This window comes from Dendrobates tinctorius, unplaced genomic scaffold (genome assembly GCF_039654945.1).
Source record: "Dendrobates tinctorius isolate UK_male_01 unplaced genomic scaffold, ASM3965494v1 ptg000293l, whole genome shotgun sequence".
In the NCBI taxonomy this organism is placed as follows: Eukaryota; Metazoa; Chordata; class Amphibia; order Anura; family Dendrobatidae; genus Dendrobates; species Dendrobates tinctorius.
This window is the reverse complement of record NW_027361960.1, coordinates 11,894,981-11,917,059: the sequence shown is the minus strand read 5'-3', so window position 1 is coordinate 11,917,059 and position 22,079 is coordinate 11,894,981. Positions and strand designations below refer to the sequence as shown.

Below are 22,079 nucleotides of genomic sequence, written 5' to 3'. Positions count from 1 at the left end.
ATTTTTTTTCTAACTTCCTCCTCTAAAATCTAGGTGTGTCTTATGGTCCGATGCGTCGTATAGTCCGAAAAATATGGTATTTAAAATGCCACCATCTATTTCATCGTGTGACTAAGGTAGGACTCCTGCTACATAATATTCTCTCCAGTCTACAGCCCCTGGTAAAGCAATGTTTCAGCTGTTTAGCAACACTCCTGTATCACAGTCATATTATTATTAACATGAAAAACCTTTACTAGCGAAGGTCAATGCAACACACTTACCAATAGACTGTAGCCTGTTGAACCAACGAACTGTATTTTGGAAGTAGTTTGGAAAAATAGGGTTCGCAGCTCCAATCAAATCAAGTAAAATAAATAAATCCTTAAGAAAAAAAAATATGTTAATAAAAAAAGACTGTATGCTTTAATATCAACATTAATACTATGCCCTTTTTTAGCCAAATTAGAATGAGAAAAGTCATTAACAATGACTTTCTAATTCCTGGAAAACTTTAAAACTATAAAAAGACCAAAAAAAATAGAAGTCCTCTCAGATATACAGTATAAACAACATACACATATACAGTATACAGTGGGGCAAAAAAGTATTTAGTCAGTCAGCAATAGTGCAAGTTCCACCACTTAAAAAGATGAGAGGCGTCTGTAATTTACATCATAGGTAGACCTCAACTATGGGAGACAAACTGAGAAAAAAAAATCCAGAAAATCACATTGTCTGTTTTTTTTTTTTCATTTTATTTGCATATTATGGTGGAAAATAAGTATTTGGTCAGAAACAAAATTTCATCTCAATACTTTGTGATATATCCTTTGTTGGCAATGACAGAGGTCAAACGTTTTCTGTAAGTCTTCACAAGGTTGCCACACACTGTTGTTGGTATGTTGGCCCATTCCTCCATGCAGATCTTCTCTAGAGCAGTGATGTTTTTGGCTTTTCGCTTGGCAACACGGGCTTTCAACTCCCTCCAAAGGTTTTCTATAGGGTTGAGATCTGGAGACTGGCTAGGCCACTCCAGGACCTTGAAATGCTTCTTACGAAGCCACTCCTTCGTTGCCCTGGCGGTGTGCTTTGGATCATTGTCATGTTGAAAGACCCAGCCACGTTTCATCTTCAATGCCCTTGCTGATGGAAGGAGGTTTGCACTCAAAATCTCACGATACATGGCCCCATTCATTCTTTCATGTACCCGGATCAGTCGTCCTGGCCCCTTTGCAGAGAAACAGCCCCAAAGCATGATGTTTCCACCACCATGCTTTACAGTAGGTATGGTGTTTGATGGATGCAACTCAGTATTCTTTTTCCTCCAAACACGACAAGTTGTGTTTCTACCAAACAGTTCCAGTTTGGTTTCATCAGACCATAGGACATTCTCCCAAAACTCCTCTGGATCATCCAAATGCTCTCTAGCAAACTTCAGACGGGCCCGGACATGTACAGGCTTAAGCAGTGGGACACGTCTGGCACTGCAGGATCTGAGTCCATGGTGGCGTAGTGTGTTACTTATGGTAGGCCTTGTTACATTGGTCCCAGCTCTCTGCAGTTCATTCACTAGGTCCCCCCGCGTGGTTCTGGGATTTTTGCTCACCGTTCTTGTGATCATTCTGACCCCACGGGGTGGGATTTTGCGTGGAGCACCAGATCGAGGGAGATTATCAGTGGTCTTGTATGTCTTCCATTTTCTAATTATTGCTCCCACAGTTGATTTCTTCACTCCAAGCTGGTTGGCTATTGCAGATTCAGTCTTCCCAGCCTGGTGCAGGGCTACAATTTTGTTTCTGGTGTCCTTTGACAGCTCTTTGGTCTTCACCATAGTGGAGTTTGGAGTCAGACTGTTTGAGGGTGTGCACAGGTGTCTTTTTATACTGATAACAAGTTTAAACAGGTGCCATTACTACAGGTAATGAGTGGAGGAAAGAGGAGACTCTTAAAGAAGAAGTTACAGGTCTGTGAGAGCCAGAAATCTTGATTGCTTGTTTCTGACCAAATACTTATTTTCCACCATAATATGCAAATAAAATGAAACAAAAACAGACAATGTGATTTTCTGGATTTTTTTTTCTCAGTTTGTCTCCCATAGTTGAGGTCTACCTATGATGTAAATTACAGACGCCTCTCATCTTTTTAAGTGGTGGAACTTGCACTATTGCTGACAGACTAAATACTTTTTTGCCCCACTGTATATATATTGTAGTGCGGCGGTGTTCACACTGTGCAGTGAAGAGGCAGTGACCTAGGAAAGTTCAAAGTAAAGGTATTAAATGTCCAAAGCTCCCAAAAAAAAAACTGCACACATATCCTTGTATCCTCCGGATCACAGCCGGGAAACAAGACGGTCCGTATCCGAGATCGGTCGCCGTGGGCGACTGCACCACCGTGTCACGCTGAGGGGTGCTAGGCCTTTTTAGCTCCGTGTAACTTCACACAGGCTGAAGCTTTGCAGAGCCACCTACTCTGCAGTTTGCAAACCAAAACTGACACATCCAGCGCTCTGCTGCAGTGGAATCTGTGGCTATGGGACACTTAGAGAAGGCTGGTAGTGCAATAAGAGACTGCGCTGCTGTGGTAGAATTCAAGATATCTTTATTGCCAACGCGTCTCCTGAGCCAGTCCCAGCTCACTTCATCAGGGCATGGAGGTGCCACCCCAGGAACAACTGGTTCAACAAACCTCTTCAACAAGGACTTATGAAACACATTATGGATTTTAAATGTGACAGGAAGAGCCAAACGAAAAGAGACCAGATTAATAATCTCCAAAATCTTGTAAGGTCCAATAAATCTAGGCTTAAACTTAGGAGAAGCCACCTTCATAGCGATATTTTTTGATGATAACCAAACCATATCACCAACCTTAAACTGGGGACCAATGGTCCTATGTCGGTTGGAAAACCGCTGGGCATTTTCCTGGGAGAGAGATAACTTATCCACCACTTGGTCCCAGATCTGGTGCATTCTCTCCACCACAGTGTCAACACCTGGGCAGGCAGAAGGCTCCACCTGCCCTGAAGAAAATCGAGGATGAAACCCAAAGTTACAAAAAAAAGGTGACATCAAAGTGGCAGAACTAGCTCTATTATTTATGTTTATTCATGTATGTAGATGATTATTTTCAAAAATAATTCTCTTACTCAGTCACACCTTTTTGGCTGAGTGACATTATGAATTGTTCCCAAATATATGCTCTAAAAGTTAGAAGACTTTGATGTGTTATTCCACATTACGGAAGTACAAAAACATAAATAAACCAAGGAATATATAAATTGTGTGTGAACATGTATTCCCTTAAAAATATTTCTTTATTAATCAATATGTAAAATATACCTATTCCCGTGAAATGGAATTGAAAACAATTCCACAATATATAAAGAATACAACACCACAAAAGAACTGCAAAACCCTGCGATAATGCTGTCTGAACACCTTCCTTGCTGTGGAGGTTGGCACCCTAGAAGGAACAATTTTTTTGGCATCCCCACTCAACGTTGACTGAACCTATCTCCCCTACCTCACCCTACAATCAAAGGTGGGAAAACAATAAATCGGTAGGAAGGGGATGAAGGAAGAGAAAAAAAGAAGGATACAGCAGGTAATTTTTGCAGAAGAATTAATATATCAATAGATACAAATTTTCACACATGTAAGAAAAGATGATCTTAGCATAATTACAAGCCTCAAAATATAATCCTGCTTGTAAATGCTACGCTCAATTGATAAATGAATTACAAACATGCATGGATCATATAAAAAAAATGCAAAGTATGATCATATTAGATACCATTCATTATCATACTAACACCTGATCAATTAGTGGTGTAATAAAAACATATCAATGGCCCAAATACTAAGTCCAATAACGAAATATCAGAGCACATTAAGCAACTGACACAAACACCACATAATGATCTCCAATCGTATATAGGTGCCTCAGTGGTGTGATGAGCATACCAATGGCCCAAATAATGAGTCAAATATCAAGATCAGAGCATATATAATAACTGACACAAACACCACATAGTGGTCACTTATCATTTGAAGACGCCTCAACGCGTTTCCCCGGTATGATGGGTGCATTGCACACGGACCACAAATGTGACTTGCGAGAAAAATGCAAGACTTCTAAAGGTGACAGGAAATTGCATCAGGCCTTGTCAGGAAGCTTGGCCATGCAAATTTCACTGGCACCCATAAAAAAAACCAGGAAGAAGGCCTCCATAGATTCCTACAGCATGGCTCTGCATATAAATGTGGAGATGCTCATAGTTCTGGTCCAGGGGAGGCCAGAACTATGGGATCAGAGAGATGCCCACTATGCAGACCGGGCACGCAAGGAGGCAGCGTGGAGAAGAATATGCACACAGCTGTTCCATGATTATGGTAAAAGATCTCGTGAGGTCCAAGAGCAAATTAGTAAGTACAATATTGTTCAATGAAACTGAAATTTTTAATCATATTGCCTGCCAAAAAAACCCTGCTTAACAGTTCCTCCAGCAAATATTATGGGCAAAACGTAGCCTCATTCCCACTTCAAAAGGAAGCAAATCTGTAGGCCCCATTGCAATGTCTGTATATTGACCTTAAATGATTCTGTGATATCCCCAAATGTTGGCACTCTGAATTTACTTAAGTGCCCTGCTTGCGCCCTTTTATTGTAAATTGTGAACCGAACAAAAGTGCTGATATTTGAGATCATTGGACATTCATTATGTAAGAAATGCATATTTGCATATTTCTTTTTGGACTAGCTGAATAATATCTGCTGTGCCCCATAGGTCAAAAATCCAGACCTCATATTCGTCGACATTATCATAATTTACTAGTATTGCCAGTTTTTCCCTTTATCAAGGCCTAACACTATTTGAGTATTTAAATCCAACAATGGCTGCCTACTCTAAGTAATGCTTTTTTGGCTTATTAAAATGTTTTCACACTCTCCAACATAAATCCTTTACAAAAATGTTCCCTTTTTTTGATCTATTGCAGTGACTGATGTGACAAGACGATGGCGCAGCTGTAGGGACCAATATAGGCGGGAGAGACAGCTGCGCGCCAGGAGTGGAGCGTCCGTACCCAGTAAGCGGAAGTATCTGTACTATGACTGCCTCAACTTCCTTCCACCAGTTATGGATCAGCGCCCGTAAGTGCATGCCTATCCAAACTCGTTTTTTTTTTTTTTTATTCCAAGCCTTTAGTGTTTTTTTTGGTTTTCATCAGCACAGAGTCAAACATCACAGAGCAGGAGACAGCATCCGACTCAGAAGCACAATTTGACCCTGGGTTAGATGTTGCTGAAGGGGTTGGCCCTTCTTCAGCACCTTCAAGCGGCACCCATCCTCCACAACCATCAACACCACCACCAGCAGTATCCAGCCAGCAAGCGAACCCAGAAGAGCATGGCAATAGTAGCAGCCCCACCTTGGCTCTGGATACATCTCCTCAGGCTACAGCCATTCCCCGAAGTGGCAGGCACAGGAGAGAAGGAGCAGCTACAGGAACCCGGAGACAGGTGGACAGAGGTGTTCTGGACTATTTGTCTTCAGCAGCACATGATGATGGGGAGGAGGCTTATGGCCGGAGTCTGGCACAGTACCAAAGGGCTATTCCCCGGGAGTTCAGGCTGCGTGCAAGAGGGTCCCTACAAATTGTGCTTGACTCTTGCACACCACCAAATCATCCTGGCACAGTATTTCGTTTTCTTGAAAGGTGGCAGCTTTCATCAGAAAATCTAGTTTTTCTGCAGGGTAGCCAAGCTGTGCAGGGGCCAGCATGCGGTGAGCCACTACCTCCTCCCCGGATGTCTCCACCTCCTCCAAAGATGCCTACACCTCCTCCGAGGATGCCTACACCTCCTCCACCCGTGCCATCACAAATTTGGCCTCAACAGGCCCAATATATTGGGCACAGCACACAAGGCCAATATGGTCAATATACCAGAACCAATGTTGGAGGCTGGCCACAACATGGTTATGGTACACATGGCCATCATTGGGGATATGGTCAAACTGGTCAGTCATACAGTCATGACTATCAACAAACATATCCCAATTATCCCTCCAACAACCCACAACTAGATCCTTCAAGGATGGCCCATACCCAACCAGGGTGACAGTGATGCTGGCCAACAAACAAGGGCCAACACCCAAACAGAACTCCCGCCTTCCCTTCCCCCGAACCTACCATCACTTGTAATAGGTTGTATTTTTGGCCAACAGACTCCGCATATTGTTTGTATTGTTTTTTGCTTGTTTAACCTTTTTTATTTTTTTACATCATTAGTATCCTGTACTATATGCAACATAGGCCATAAGGCTAAAATATGGTGTGCCAATTATATTTACAAAGAAAAAAGTTCTCTTTAGTAAAAAAGTTTACTATCTCTGAGTGATTGTTTCCATTACCAATTGTTATGTAATGTGTAGCGGGGGAAAGTACAAACATTATATCAGAAAATCGAAAAAACAGCACGAACTAAAATACATACAGCAAATATTTTTTATGAAAGCCAACAAAAATATCCTACAGAGATAATAAGGCATTCTGTTGCCAGGGAGTACTTCCAACAGGTGAAACAAAATACCTTGTGAAAACATCATGGACTTTAAGCCCTGAGGGCTGACGACGGGGTGGAATAATAGGGGGCCTAGGGGCTACTATATTTGGAACCACAAGTTCCTCACCATCATAAGCTGCGCAGTCATGTATTCTGGTGAAATTGTGCAGGATAACACATGCTTGTATCACCAAATTAACATTCTCTTCACTTAGCTGAATGGCCGACTGGAGAATACGCCGTTTGGCACAAAGAATACCAAAGGTGTACTCCACCAGTCGTCGGGCACGTGAAAGGCGAAAGTAAAAGCTCCTGCGCTGGTGGCTAAGGTATCTACGAGGATAGGGCCTCATAACATTCCTGGTTAATTGGAAGGCCTCATCTCCAACAATCACGTAATGCACCGCATCCATTGTAGACCCTGGGAGATGACGTAGTGGTGGGAGGTCAAATTGATTATTGCGCAGCCGCTGACCCATAATGGAAGAATTGAAGACTCTAGAGTCTCCAGTTCTTCCATAGGCCCCAATATCTACAATTACAAACCTGTAGCGACTGTCAACCAGGACCAACAGCATTACAGAGAAAAACTGCTTGTAATTATAGAATTGGGACCCTGAGTTCGGCGGCTTACGCACACGGATGTGCTTCCCATCCAGGGCTCCAATACAGTTTGGAAACTGACACATGTCCTGAAATCCATGGGCTATACGTAACCAGTCCTCCATTTTTGGCTCTGGCAATACAATTTGATGGAGTCTGGACCAGATTGTGGAGCAAGTAGATAGGACAATGTCGCAGATGTTTGATTTTCCTATTAAGAGCTCTAAATGCAGGGCCGCATAGGACAGGCCAGTGGAATGGAATCTATTAAAAAAAAGAGACAAATGTGAAGCCAAGGTAAATAATATCTGGTCATGCTTTGCAATAATCTGTAATATTCACATTTAAAGGCAGTCATTACCAACCAAAAATTACATGCTAGGTTTAGTGGGTTTAGGGAACATTCATATAATGGGCACGATTAAATGTTGCTGGACAAACATATTCAAAATGTTAACAAATAAGTTAGGGACAAGGGATTGAAAATCAGTTGTCTTGATAAAACTTGTTAAACATATGTTTGGAACACATACCGTAAAGTAAGGAGAAGGCGCTCCTCGGCGGAAATACTTTTGCGCATCCTGGTGTCCTGAAAGGTGATCCCAGGACGCACAATCTCCAGCAAACGATCAAAAGTACCAAGGCTTATCCGGCAATATTGAAAGAACTTGTCCGGATGGCTACGCAGAGAGGAATAGAGCCGATGGAAATGTCCTTTTGTGAGGCGGCGCCTCAAAAGTGGATGGACCCACATTCTTCTCCGCCTCCTCGGATCCGCTATCAGTGGGTATGGCTCCCCATAACGTCATGACAATACCCAATTGTAAAGCACCCACTCAGTGGTGTTAAAAGTCAGTCTGTAGGACATGTTTGTCATGAAGATCAACTAACACAAAACAAGCACACACTCTACTGTCAATTTTGCAAGCGGGCGAGAAAATCTCGCCATACGGATGCCATACGGATGTCACACGGATGCTTACATGCGAGAAAATCGTATCCTGGCCTTTAAATCAGATGACATACAGATAACTGTTCATGAAACATTTATGCGATTTTGGTCAGTCAAAAACAGACCAATTTTTTTGTCGTTGTGTGTGACTCCGGCCTAAGACCATGTGTACATGATGGCTTTCAGGCAGATTCCACATGGAAAGCATCTGACAAAGCGTCCGATCACATGAACATAATGCAAACTAATGTCAGAACATCTAGCTGAGAATGGGTAATGTCTCATGTCTTTAAACGACTTCAGGGTTCGAAAACCATGAAGCAGTTAAAAGAAGTGAAATACTCATTCTCTGGGGCAGGATTCACTGGGAAGCTACATGCTCTCTATACTTCACAAGGCCACCTGCACACATTCAGAATTTGGTCAGTATTTTTATATAAGTTAGGGTATGTGCACATGATCAGTAAACGCTGCGGGTTGGATGCTGCGTACTTGTGCAGGGTCCAACCTCCACCATCCAGATTTTACAGCATATTGGATGGGAAGAAATCCCATGCCCACTATGTGTCCAGAGACGCCCTCGACTCACCCATGGAGATGGACATGCGGCGCGTCTCTCCAGACCGCAGCATGTCTATTTATCTTGCGGAGACGCTCAGCCTCTGCAAGAGAAATTTCACCCGTACAGTGTACTGGACTCAGTGAATCCGCACAGTTCAATGAACACATGCGGATTCACATGCCTTCAATAGCCGGCAGCGCTTTGGATGCAGTGGACATATGCTGGGTCCAAAGCGGTGCCAATTCCTGATCATCTGCACATACCTTAAGCCAAATCCAAGAGTGGAACAATTAGAGGAAAAGTATATAAAAACATGCACCGTTTCTGCATTTTTCACACATTTCTGGTTTTGGCTTACAAATACTGATGTAAAATACTGACCAAATACTGAACGTGTGAATGTGGCCTTGTACAGAAATAGACAACAGCGGCGGACCTGCTGCAAGGTTGACGGCAAAACCGCCAGTGAGACATTTCAGGAAAACAACAGACAGTATTTTCCAGAAGTGGCTTTGCCTAAAACAACTTTGTGGCTGCACTGTCATCTTAAAGGAGCCATGGGCCCCTGCCCCTAGTGCATGTGCACATGGAGTTTTTTGAGAAGTTGTGGGTGCAGAATTTGAGTGAAATCTCTCCAAATCCTCTTCAAGATCGCAAAACTTCTCAAAAACTTGGTGTTTCTGCTCAGTTTACACTTCAAAAGATGCTGTGTGCATATACCCTTATGATGATTTTCTCCCTAAGGCCAGAGTCAGGTGAAATGTATGAAAAATCGGTCCGAGTCTCCCTGTTGAGAGTCGCACGAGTGTTCTCTATATGGTAATTTGTGTGTAATGCATTTACAATGCAATGATGTGATTTCCTCCCACCCAATTTTCCATATGACATCCGTATGGCTTTACATTTCTCACTGACTTTCCCCTTTGATTTAATTGTTTCAATGGGCTGAAATTAATAAAAACAAAATCAAGGAGCCTATATATTGGCTCCACAACAAGTTCCCTCCTACAATCTTTCAAATCAAGTCCCTGCTTGTGTACTGGTTTTGCTGGTTTGTGACAAACATATGTGACAGGCTAACCTTCAACACAACTGAATGGGTTCTTTTCCATTGAGTCTTGTCTCCCCATAGCTTAGCACTGGGCCTAGTGCTATGTGATGTTTTCTCACATAGCACTCCCCGTACTCTACGATAGGGCTCATACTCACTTGCGAGAGACTCGCACGATTCTCGTGCGAGTCTCTAGCATGAAAACCCGGCACTGCAGCCAGCACTGGGACTGGAGCGTGCGGCTACATAGAAATACATAAAAACAATAAAAAAGAAAAGAAAAAATGCCAGCTTACCCAGTTGGTTCAAAAGACAAGCTGCTATACTGTATAGGCTCTCAGCAACGGATAAATGACAGGAGCTCTTGCCAACAATAAATGCGAAAAGGAGATGAATCCAGCGAGCCAAGTTTGAAGTACATAAAAAATCTTTCTCTTTATTTCAAACGTGGATTAAAAATATTTATCCATAGCAGCATATTATAAATATAGGCAGAGATAGGAAAAATTACTGCTGTAAAGCGCACAGCGCGATGAGGTGTCCGGCGCTGCTGGGGTCTCCGGCTCTGCTGCTGGGATCTCCGATGGTGCGGGGGTGCTCTGCCGACATTTTGCGAAAGGCCAGAGCCCCCCACAGTTCCGTGGTTTCCTGTGTGGTGGACTCTGGGAAAATGGCCACTGGGGGTAGGCGCATGCGCAGATGGAGAAATTTGGGGGAAAATAGTGCGTCTTATAATCCGTAAAATACGGTATTCACGTTCTCTTAAGGAGTATTTGGTGAGATTTTTATGTTGCAGATTTTCTGCAGCATTTCTGCACCTATTAGCTAAAAAGGTTACTTGCATTTCTTTCATTGTTTGTGAGTACGTTTATTACATGCTTTTCTATTACCTTTTTAGCTCTGTAGTTGTTGATCATGTGTGGATTACATGCATTTTTAGTATGTTTCTTTAGCAGAAAAGCACAAAAAAGCGTATGCATGTTTAAAGGGAGCATGTCATTATAGAATGCTGTAGATAAACCCTGAAAGGCGGTGGATGTAACTCGTATCGGCCAAACCTGGTGATAGGTTCCCTTTAACCACAGGTTTTTCCTAATCTAATGCAATTTTAAGGTTAACTTCCCACGATGAGTTTTTAATTTTTTTATGGTGATTTTTCCCATTGGCTTTTCTATCAGATTTTAAATTTACTAAAATAAAAAAAACACCACGTAAGCATAGCTCAAAAATTCATGGTGTGTTTTTCTAAGTCTTGTCTTTGAATTAGTCCTAAATATGAAAAATATTTTCTTTAGTATTAGCTGATCTACATTGAAAGATATAATACTTTTAGCAGATTACGCAGTCTTTCACAACTGGCAAGTATATGAATCATTGTGAAGTGGAGCATGCGACTACTGTAAAATAATTATTGCCCTTGGCTAGAGGTGCTCTTATTTATCTCTATAATAACATCAAAGTTTGCTAAGTAGGTCATGTTAACGAATTTAAATAATTCAAGAAAATAAATACAACTGTTATATTTTCAGTTTCATGCCTTAAGGTACTGTCACACTTAGCGATGCACCAGCGATCCCGACCAGCGATATGACGCGGTCAGGATCGCTGCTACATTGCTAAGTGGTCGCTAGTGAGCTGCCACACAGGCAGATCTCACCAGCGACATAGCAGGGGTCGGGGGTCGCTACTTACCTGTCAGACGAGGCGATCCTGACGTCCTCCCGCCCGCGTCCACGCGTTGCTCGCCGGCACTACAGGAAGCTGACGACGAGAAACGGCCCAGGATGTTCTTGTGCGATCAGCGATTATCAGCGGGGGAACCGGTCGGAGGTAAGTATCAGACATAGCGATATCGCTAGCAATATCGCTTAGTGTGACAGGCCCTTAAATAACATAAATAACAAAAGTCCTAACAGGGATGATGTGAACCCACTAAATTTCTAATGAATCTGATATTGGCTAACACAGGAAGCAAAGTCTAAAGGCTCATGCCCACTTGCTATGAAATAGGACGAATTCAGTCCAATAAAACAATCGGATTGAATTCGGACCAATGTTATTCTACGATTGTGTGTTCATCTGCGCTTTTTTTTTCCAGCTTGGATTGGATCACGATTGGGCTGGAAAAAATTTGCAGCATGCTGCGATTGCAATCAGAAATCTGATCGCATCCCGCAATAGAATTCAATGGTTGTGAGAAATCACACAGCACAAGCACCATGTGAGTGCTGTTCAATTTTTACACACCGGTGTCCTTTGAAAAGCCGGCAATTCATATGCGGCTACTGTGAAATCACATTGACAGGTTAGAAAAGATAGAATACATACATACACATAGAAGAGGTGTATTACATACATAAACATAGAAGAGGTGTGTATATATATATATATATATATATATATATATGTGTCAGTGATACACACACACATATATATATATATATATATATATATATATATATATATATATATATATATATATACATACAGTATGTCTTTATATTTCATAGACAGATAGATAGAAGAGTAGCCGGTAATTCATTTGTCATCTTCAATAAAATCAATGCAGGAGCCGACAGGATAGAAGACATGGATTGCATACACTAAATAGAATATCACTGATGCTGCGCTTCCTCACAGCCTGACCCTCGCTCAACTCTGGAGCCTGGGAAAATAAACTGGCATATTCACATGCTCCAGAGTTCAGCGCGGTTCAGGCTATGAGGGATTGCAGCATCAGTGACGTCACCGCTAGTCACTGAGTCTGCGCTGGGAGCATCTCCTCATTCACCAGTGTTTTTCAGCCGGACGGTCGCATCGTAGCACCGTCCTGCTTGGAAGATGTATATCCCCCAGATATGGATTATGGAGTGGCACACAACGACGGACAGGTATGGTATTTTATTGCTTTTTTTATTTTATTTTTATTACAGGAGCACGAGGGCTTCACATGGATTAGGTGTGGTTGTAAGTATGATTTAATTAAGAATAATTCAGGAGTCTGTATCTTTATTTCAATTAACCCCTTCATGACCCAGCCTATTTTGACCTTAATGACCTGGCCATTTTTTGCAATTCTGACCAGTGTCCCTTTATGAGGTAATAACTCAGGAACGCTTCAACGCATCCTAGCGATTCTGAAATTGTTTTTTCGTGACATATTGGGCTTCATGTTAGTGGTAAATTTAGGTTGATAATTTTTGTGCTTATTTGTGAAAAAAAACGGAAATTTGGCAAAAATTTAGAAAATTTCGCAATTTTCAAATTTTGAATTTTTATTCTGTTAAACCAGAGGGCTATGTGACACAAAATAGTTACCAAATAACATTTCCCACACGTTTACTTTACATCAGCACAATTTTTGAAATAAAATTTTTTTTGTTAGGAAATTATAAGGGTTAAAAGTTGACCAGCAATTTCTCATTTTTACAACAAAATTTACAAAACCATTTTTTTAGGGACCACCTCACATTTGAAGTCACTTTGAGGGGTCTATATGGCAGAAAATACCAAAAAATGACACCATTCTAAAAACTGCACCCATCAAGCTACTCAAAACTACATTCAAGAAGACTATTAACCCTTCAGGTGCTTCACAGGAACTAAAGCAACGTGGAAGGAAAAAATGGACATTTTAATTTTTCCAACAAAAATTTTATTTTAGCATCAACTTTTTCATTTTCACATTGGTATCAGGATAAAATGGAACCTAAAATTTGTTGGGCAATTTCTACTGAGTACACCGATACCTCATATGTAGTCATAAACCACTGTTTGTGTGCACGGCAGAGCTCAGAAGGGAAGGAGCGCCATTTGACTTTTTTAATGGAAAATATGCTGGAATATTTAGCGGTTGCCATGTTGCGTTTGGAGAGTCCCTGTGTGCCTAAACATTGGAGCTCCCCCACAAGTGACCCCATTTTGGAAACTAGACCCTCCATTGAACTTATCTAGATGCATAGTGAGCACTTTGAACCCCCAGGTGCTTCACAAATTGACCCGTAAAAAAAAAAAAGTATTTTTTTTTCACAAAAATTTTCTTTTAGCCTCAGTTTTTTCATTTTCACATGGGCAACAGGATAAAATGGATCATAACATTTGTTGGGCAATTTCTCTTGAGTACAACGATACCTCATATGTGGTCATAAACCACTGTTTGGGTGCATGGCAGGGCCCGGAAGGGAAGGAGCGCCATTTGACTTTTTGAATGGAAAATTGGCTCCAATCGTTAGCAGACACCATGTCGTGTTTGGAGAGTCCCTGTGTGCCTAAACATTGGAGCTCCCCGACAAGTGACCCCATTTTGGAAACTAGACCCCCGAAGGAACTTATCTAGATGTGTGGTGAGCACTTTGAACCCCCAAGTGCTTCATAGAAGTCTATAACGCATAGCAGTGAAAATAAAAAAAATATTTTTCCTCAAAAATGATTTTTTAGCCCGCTATTTTTTATTTTCACAAGGGTAACTGGAGAAATTGGACCACAAAAGTTGTTGTGCAATTTGTCCTGAGTACACCGATACCCCATATGTGGGAGGGAACCACTGTTTGGGTGCATGGGAGAGCTCAGAAGGGAAGGAGCGCCATTTTGTAATGCAGACTTTGATGGAATGTTCTGTGGGCGTCATGTTGCGTTTGCAGAGCCCCTGATGTGCCTAAACAGTAGAAACTCCCCACAAGTGACCCCATTTGGATACTAGAACCCCCAAGGAGGTTATCTAGATGTGTAGTGAGCACTTTGAACCCCCAAGTGCTTCACAGAAGTTTATAAACGCAGGGCCATGAAAATAAAAAACGACAGGGCTCAGAAGGGAAGGAGCATCATTTGACTTTTTGAATGGAAAATTAGCTCCAATCGTTAGCGGACACCATGTCGTGTTTGGAGAGGTCCTGTGTACCTAAACTTTGGAGCTTCCCCACAAATGACCTCATTTTGGAAACTAGACCTCCTAAGGAACTTATCTAGATGCATAGTGAGCACTTTTAACCCCCAGGTGCTTCACAGAAGTTTATAAGGCAGAGCCGTGAAAATAAAAAATATTTTTTTTCCTCAAAAAATGATATTTTAGCCCGTTAATTTTTATTTTCACAATGGTAACAGGAGAAATTGGACCCCTAAAGTTGTTGTCCAGTTTGTTCTGAGTACGCTGGTACCCAATATGTGGGGGGGAACCACTGTTTGGGCACACGTCGGGGTTCGGAATGGAAGTAGTGACGTTTTGAAATGCCGACTTGATGGAATGGTCTGTGGGCATCATGTACGTTTGCAGAGCCCCTGATGTGCCTAAAGAGTAGAAACCCTGCATAAGTGACCTCATTTTGGAAGCTAGACCCCCCAAGAATTTATCTAGATGTGTGGTGAGCACTTTGAACCCCCAAGTGCTTCACAGAAGTTTATAACACAGAGCCGTGAAAATAAAAAATCATGTTTTTTCCTCAAAAGATGATTTTTAGCCCACAATTTTTTATTTTCACAAAGGTAACAGGATACATTGGACCCAAAAGTTGTTGTCCAGTTTGTCCTGAGTATGCTGGTACCCCATATGTGGAGGGGACCACTGTTTGGGCACACGTCGGGGCTTGGAAGAGAAGTAGTGACGTTTTGAAATGCCGACTTGATGGAATGGTCTGCAGGTGTCATGTCACATTTGCAGAGCCCCTGATGTGCCTAAACAGTGGAAACCCCCCACAAGTGACCAAATTTTGGAAACTAGACTGCCCAAAGAACTTATCTAGATGTGTGGTGAGCACTTTGAACCCCAAGTGCTTCAGAGGAGTTTATAATGCAGAGCCGTGAAAATAAAAAATCATTTTTCTTCCACAAAAATAATTTTGTAGCCCCCATTTTTTTATTTTCCCAAGGGTAACAGGAGAAATTAGACCCCCAAAGTTGTTGTGCAATTTTTCCTGAGTACGCTGATACCCCATATGTGGGGGTAAACCACTGTTTGGGCACACGTCGGGGCTCAGAATGGAGGGAGCACTGTTTGACTTTTTGGACGCAAAATTGGCTGGAATAAATGGTTGCGCCATTTCTCGTTTGGAGACCCCGTGATGTGCCTAAACAGTGGAAACCCCTCAATTCTAACTCCAACCCTAACCCCAACACACCCCTAACCCTAATCCCAACCCTAATCATAACCCTAACCACAACCCTAACCCCAACACACCCCTAACTCTAATCCCAACACTAACCCTAACCACATGCCTAGCCCTAATTCCAACCCACCCCTAACCCTAATTTTAACCCTATTTCCAACCCTAATCCTAAGTACAACCCTATCCCTAATCCCAACCCTAATTCCAACCCTATTTCTAACCCTAACCCTAATTCCAACCCTAATTCGAACCCTAATTCTAACCCTAATGGAAAAATAAAAATATTTTCTTTATTTTATTATTTGTCCCTACCTATGGGGGTGATAAGGAGGGGGTTTATTTACTTTTTTATTTTGATCACTGTGAGAGTTTATCACAGTAATCAAAATAAATGAATGAATCTGCAGCCGGCAGATTCCGGCAGGCGCACTGCGCATGCGCCCGCCATTTTCCAAGATGGCGGCACCCATGATCCGAGATGGTGGGACACCGGTACGGCCAGAGGGACATAGGAGGTACCGGAGGGTGAGGGGGGGGATCAGAAGGCGGGGGGAAGAAAGGGGAGGGGGAGAAGATGATGATGGCGGCGGCCGATCAGCGCTGTCAGTTGTGGCGGTGGCCGATCGGCGCCGTCAGTTGTGGGGGGGTCTGATTGGTGTCTCCAGCCATGGCAGATGCTATTGCAGCATCGGCCATGGATGGATTGTAATATTTCACCAAATTTCATTGGTGAAATATTACAATCGCTCTGATTGGCTGTTTCACTTTTAAGAGCCAATCAGAGTGATCGTAGCCACGGGGGGGCTAAGCCACCCCCCTGGGGTGAAGTAGAAAGGGTCCTGTGTGTGCGGGTCGGGTGACCTTTCAGTGACCCCGGTCACCTGACCCACAGGAGGGCTATGAATTCATGACGCCACATAGGCATCATGGGTCGGATTGGCACCGACTTTCATGATGCCTACATGGCATCAAAGGTCGGGAAGGGGTTAAAGGATTTTTTACTGGGTATGTGTTTTCTTTAAAATTTGACTATGGGGTTAGTATTAGAGACATCTTATTGGCGCCTCTCCATTACTAACCTCGGGGCTTGATGTCACCTGAAAGGTGACATCAACCCCCCAACTATTACCCTATATGCCCCCACCACAGGGCAGTGGGATGAGCAAGGCTATTGTCATGATGCATTTTTGGATTTGTGGCACATCTAGTTTTTTAACTTAAACCTTTCTTCCTTTCTTGCCATCAGGGGTTAATGTCAGTTTTTCCCCGCTGGCCTGCTGGTGTATTGCATTGCTGCTGGGTCAGCTGAGTTGTGCGGTGACCACTCCCACCCGCCTTCAAGAGGTCACCTGATGCATCAGTTGACTGTTGGTGTTAGAGCAATCTGCAATGTCCAAGCTGGAGAGAGGAGTTCTCTGGGAGCAGTGATGCTTCAGATGAATACATTGATCTGGTGTCTTTATTCTGCTGTATGGTGCTTTGCAGCAGAAAGCTAAGTGTTGTATTTTTGTCACCTTGTCCCTTTGGTGTCAGTCGCTTCTCCCTGTGTGTGTTATCGGCAGAGGTGAGGCTAATACTCCTTGCCGGCCAGTGCACTAGCCAGGGCAGATCTAGGTGACAAATAGGGACAAAGTATCCTGACATCGGCAGGGGGAAGGACCTGCATAGGGTGTTAGGTTAGAACAGGGACAGGCTCAGGTTGGAGCTCAGGAGGTGACCATCCCTGATTCCCTATTGTCAGGGCCTTAATTTCCCCTATTCAATCAGTGTTGTGTTGTTGTGCCGTTTGGCAACCGACCAACCGTTGGGTCGTGTCACACTGGGTCAGTCACTTCGTGACAGCTATGTGCCTGAATTGGCGCATCTTAGAGATGCACCTTTTCTGGGGCGGCTGAGTGCTGATGTTTTTAGTCAGGGGGGGCAGGATCCATGGTCCCTTCTTAGGTTATTAACATAATCCCTCAGCTGTCTGCATAGCCATTGCCATTCCGGGCTATTAATTATAGGGGGACCCCACGCCATTTTAACCCGTAAAATAATCTTTTATTAAATCAATACATGTCCAGTATTTTGCACACACTATACTAATTGTATTTGTCACTGACATGTATATATCTACCTATTCTATATGATGGAATACAAAAAGAACAGAGTGTACGGCCAAGATTTCCGGGGCACCGCGGCAACACACGCGCCGCTGATTAAGTCACAGGTGGGCCCAATTTTGTAATATATTTATAGCAGTATAGACACATTCTGGACACGGCCCCCCGAGGAATCCAACACAAAACGCGCGTTGGGGCTGCGTGTTCCGGGATCCTTTAAAGAGGGACTATGGGTAAGAGTGGCTTTTCTATTACCTTATATAACTGCTGACATCCCAGATGGCTGCTAGTGCTTTTGTTGTAGCTATTAGGACTCTTTTGCAATTTACAACATTGGTCTTAGTAATTTTAGGTTTAAAATCTTTATTACAATTGCATTAAGCCATAGGGGTGTAGCATTTATTGTTTACATCGTTACTTGTATCTTTTGCGGCAGTCACGATGTATTTTATTATGATGGATTTAGGTTGCCACTCTCCCACCTCTGTATATGCTTAGTGTTAGGCCCAGCTTTACATATTTATATTGCTTGCCTCTTCCCCTTTTTCTATAAACTATTTATGTATTGGTAAATTATATGCGATGATATTTACATTTGAATAAAATTCTGTAATTTTTACCTATCTTGGACGTACACTCTGTTCTTTTTGTATTCCAGCATTCAGTGAGTGTTCTTATTCTTAAAGGGAATCTGTCACCCTTTTTTTGGCCTTTCAGCTGCCGGCATAGACATCGGGGGCTTATCTACAGCATTCTGTAATGCTGTAGACAATAGAGTTGAGTGAAATGGGTCGAAAAAATTCAAAAGTCGCCGACTTTCGCCAAACTTGGGTTTCATGAAGCGAAACCCGACCTTAGCGTGAGGTCGGCCACGAGGTCGGCGACTTTAGGGCCAAAGTCGCGTTTCAAAAGATGCTTTAGCTCCCTTTTTCAGCCAATCAGCAAGAACGGACACTGTGGGCAACGTGATGACATAGGCAGCGGTCACCACCATCTTGGAGAAGGGCATGCAAGTGATTGGCTTGCTTTGTGGGGCGTCACAGGGGGTATAAAAGGGCGTGCACGCCGACCGCCATGTTACTCATGCTGATCTCAGAATAGGGAGAGCTGCTGCTGCTGCTGATTCTGTAGGGAGAGCATTAGGAAGGCAAAAAGAAAAAAAAAACTGCTTCTGCTGATAGCGCTTTTCACTGTAGTTACTGTGCAGTGAAAGGTGAAGATTTTTGCTTTTGTGCAGCAGCGCTGGTGGTGATTATCCTGCCTTTTAAGGCTAGCTGCATTGCTGTGTGCACATTGGTGCTCCAACTGCTTTTTAAAAAGCAATCCAAATTTTATTGTTTTGTCCTGGTGAGGTACTGAGCGTTCATTTTTTCACACACCGTACAGCGGTGTACGCTCCTCACACAGTACCGTGTAGCAGCTGTTATCACGGCCAAATTGAAGCTAAGTGTGTGACTCTGTAAGGAAAAGCCAAGGAGTTTGTCCGTTCTTACAGACCTACACCTTATAGTTTTGTCCGTTTTTCAAACAGTTTAGTATATCTGCTGTTTGATTGCATTCAAAACTAGAGAGAGACAGCGTGTGTCAGTCCATATACAAAAACACAGAGCTTGACAATTTTACATACACCGTACAGCGGTGTACGTGTACGCTCCTCTCACAGTACCGTGTAACGGCTGTTATCACGGCCAAATTGAAGCTAAGTGTGTGACTCTGTAAGGAAAAGCCGAGGAGTTTGTCTGTTCTTACAGACCTACACTCTAGGGAGATTCCAATTCTGCCCAATTCTATATACACCTTGTAGTTTGTCATACACTAGGCAATTTCTGCCTGTCACATTGCGGTGTAATATACACAGGGCCTGACAGAATCCAACTGTGTCCTGAAGTCTAGAGAGATTCAAATTCTTCCCAGTCCTCTATACACCTTTCTTACACCATCCAGAATCTGCCTGTCACATTGCGGTGTAATATAAACAGGGCCTGACAGAATCCAACTGTGTCCTGAAGTCTAGAGAGATTCCAATTCTCCCCAGTCCTCTATACACCTTTCTTACACCATCCAGAATCTGCCTGTCACATTGCGGTGTAATATAAACAGGGCCTGACAGAATCCAACTGTGTTCTGAAGTCTAGAGAGATTCCAATTCTCCCCAGTCCTCTATACACCTTTCTTACACCATCCAGAATCTGCCTGTCACTTTGCGGTGTAATATAAACAGGGCCTGACAGAATCCAACTGTGTCCTGAAGTCTAGAGAGATTCAAATTCTCTCCAGTCCTCTATACACCTTTCTTACACCATCCAGAATTTGCCTGTCACATTGCGGTGTAATATAAACAGGGCCTGACAGAATCCAACTGTGTCCTGAAGTCTAGAGAGATTCAAATTGTAACCACTACTATTTACACCTTTCTAACACCATCCAGAATCTGCCTGTCACATTGCGGTGTAATATACATAGAGCCTGACAGAATCCAACTGTGTCCTGAAGTCTAGAGAGATTCCAATTCTCCCCACTACTATATACACCTTTCTTACACCATCCACAATCTGCCTGTCACATTGCGGTGTAATATAAACAGGGCCTGACAGAATCCAATTGTGTCCTGAAGTCTAGAGAGATTCCAATTCTCCCCAGTCCTCTATACACCTTTCTTACACCATCCAGAATCTGCCTGTCACATTGCGGTGTAATATAAACAGGGCCTGACAGAATCCAACTGTGTCCTGAAGTCTAGAGAGATTCAAATTCTCCCCAGTCCTCTATACACCTTTCTTACACCATCCAGAATCTGCCTGTCACATTGCGGTGTAATATAAACAGGGCCTGACAGAATCCAACTGTGTCCTGAAGTCTAGAGAGATTCCAATTCTCCCCAGTCCTCTATACACCATTCTTACACCATCCAGAATCTGCCTGTCACATTGCGGTGTAATATAAACAGGGCCTGACAGAATCCAACTGTGTCCGGAAGTCTAGAGAGATTCCAATTCTCCCCAGTCCTCTATACACCTTTAATACACCATCCAGAATCTGCCTGTCACATTGCTGTGTAATATAAACAGGGCCTGATAGAATCCAACTGTGTCCTGAAGTCTAGAGAGATTCAAATTCTCCCAACTACTATATACTCATTGTACCTTGTTTTACAGTACCATATAGTTGGTGGATTTTTGGATACATTTTCCCCAAAAATGAGGAAGTGTGGTGGAAGAGTCCATGGAAGTGGGCGGGGGTTGGCAGCTGGTAATGATGGTGTTGGTGGTGGATCTGCTGGTAGTGGCACAAGCAAAATAGCACCTAATGCAGGAGGTGTTGAGCCTGCATCATCGTCTGGCTCCACAAGGCCTCTAAGGCTCCCTTTTCTGGGAGTAGGTAAACCGCTTTTAAAGCCGGAGCTTCAAGAACAAGTTTTGGCTTAAATTGGTGACTCAGCCTCCAGCTCTATCGCCTCCTCTTCTGAAGCTTTAAAAAATAAAAGCAATGAGTCTTCATTGGAGGCTCATGGTGATGAACCACACCTTTCCTTGTGTCCTTCACCCCAACCAAAATTGAAGGATGTGGCAGGCCACACTAAAGTACAGATTACTCCATGGAGCTGTTTTCACATACCATGCCTGAGTTATCAAGTCAAATCGTGAATTACCCAGGCCAAGATGAATCTGACATGGAGTGCACTGATGCACAGCCACTGATAGATGATTCTGCTGGTACATTCACTCAGAGCACTACATTGTCCTCGCAGTGTACTGAGGCAGAATCTGACCCTGATGAAACTCAGGTGCCCCTTCCCGCATACTATACCACCATACACGGTGACACAGAGGAAGGTGCACATAACATTGAAGAGGAGGTGATGGATGACCCAGTTGTTGACCCAGATTGGCATCCATTGGGGGAAGAGGGTGCCGCTGCCAATAGCTCAGAAGAGGAGGAGGAGCATCCGCAGCGGGCATCGACATCATAACAGCTGTTATCTGGCAGGCCCGGAGCAGTCCAAAAACAGGTTACAAAAAAACAAAAGAGTTGCAGGACAGCTTGGTCAGACGGTCAAAATAGCACAGCGTGCAAGGCCTCAAAATGTCTTCCATAGTAGGAAGAGTGCAGTGTGGCACTTTTTTGAACAAAATCCTAATGATCAGGCAAAGGTTATCTG

General features: G+C 43.1%; 2 protein-coding genes across 4 annotated transcripts in view; both read right to left on the bottom strand.

Moving 5' to 3' along the window:
* QPCT (glutaminyl-peptide cyclotransferase) overlaps positions 1–22,079 on the bottom strand; it is a 217,984-nt gene that overhangs the window by 41,198 nt on the left and 154,707 nt on the right. For 2 of the 3 annotated variants that reach the window (XM_073560131.1, XM_073560130.1), the window contains exon 5: positions 264–363. In XM_073560131.1, the coding sequence (XP_073416232.1) occupies positions 264–363 (100 nt within the window). Of the gene's footprint in view, positions 1–263; positions 364–2,852; positions 3,005–22,079 lie in introns of all 3 variants that reach the window. The other variant, XR_012226897.1, reaches the window with a different exon arrangement.
* The window catches only part of LOC141072942 (uncharacterized), a 39,472-nt gene continuing 23,816 nt past the window's right edge, over positions 6,424–22,079 (bottom strand). The window contains exons 4-5 of the mRNA XM_073560227.1: positions 9,510–9,611; positions 6,424–7,481 (exon numbers count right to left, since the gene is read on the bottom strand). Of these exons, the coding sequence (XP_073416328.1) occupies positions 6,516–7,481; positions 9,510–9,611 (1,068 nt within the window). The 3' untranslated portion in view covers positions 6,424–6,515. The remainder of the gene's footprint in view (positions 7,482–9,509; positions 9,612–22,079) is intronic.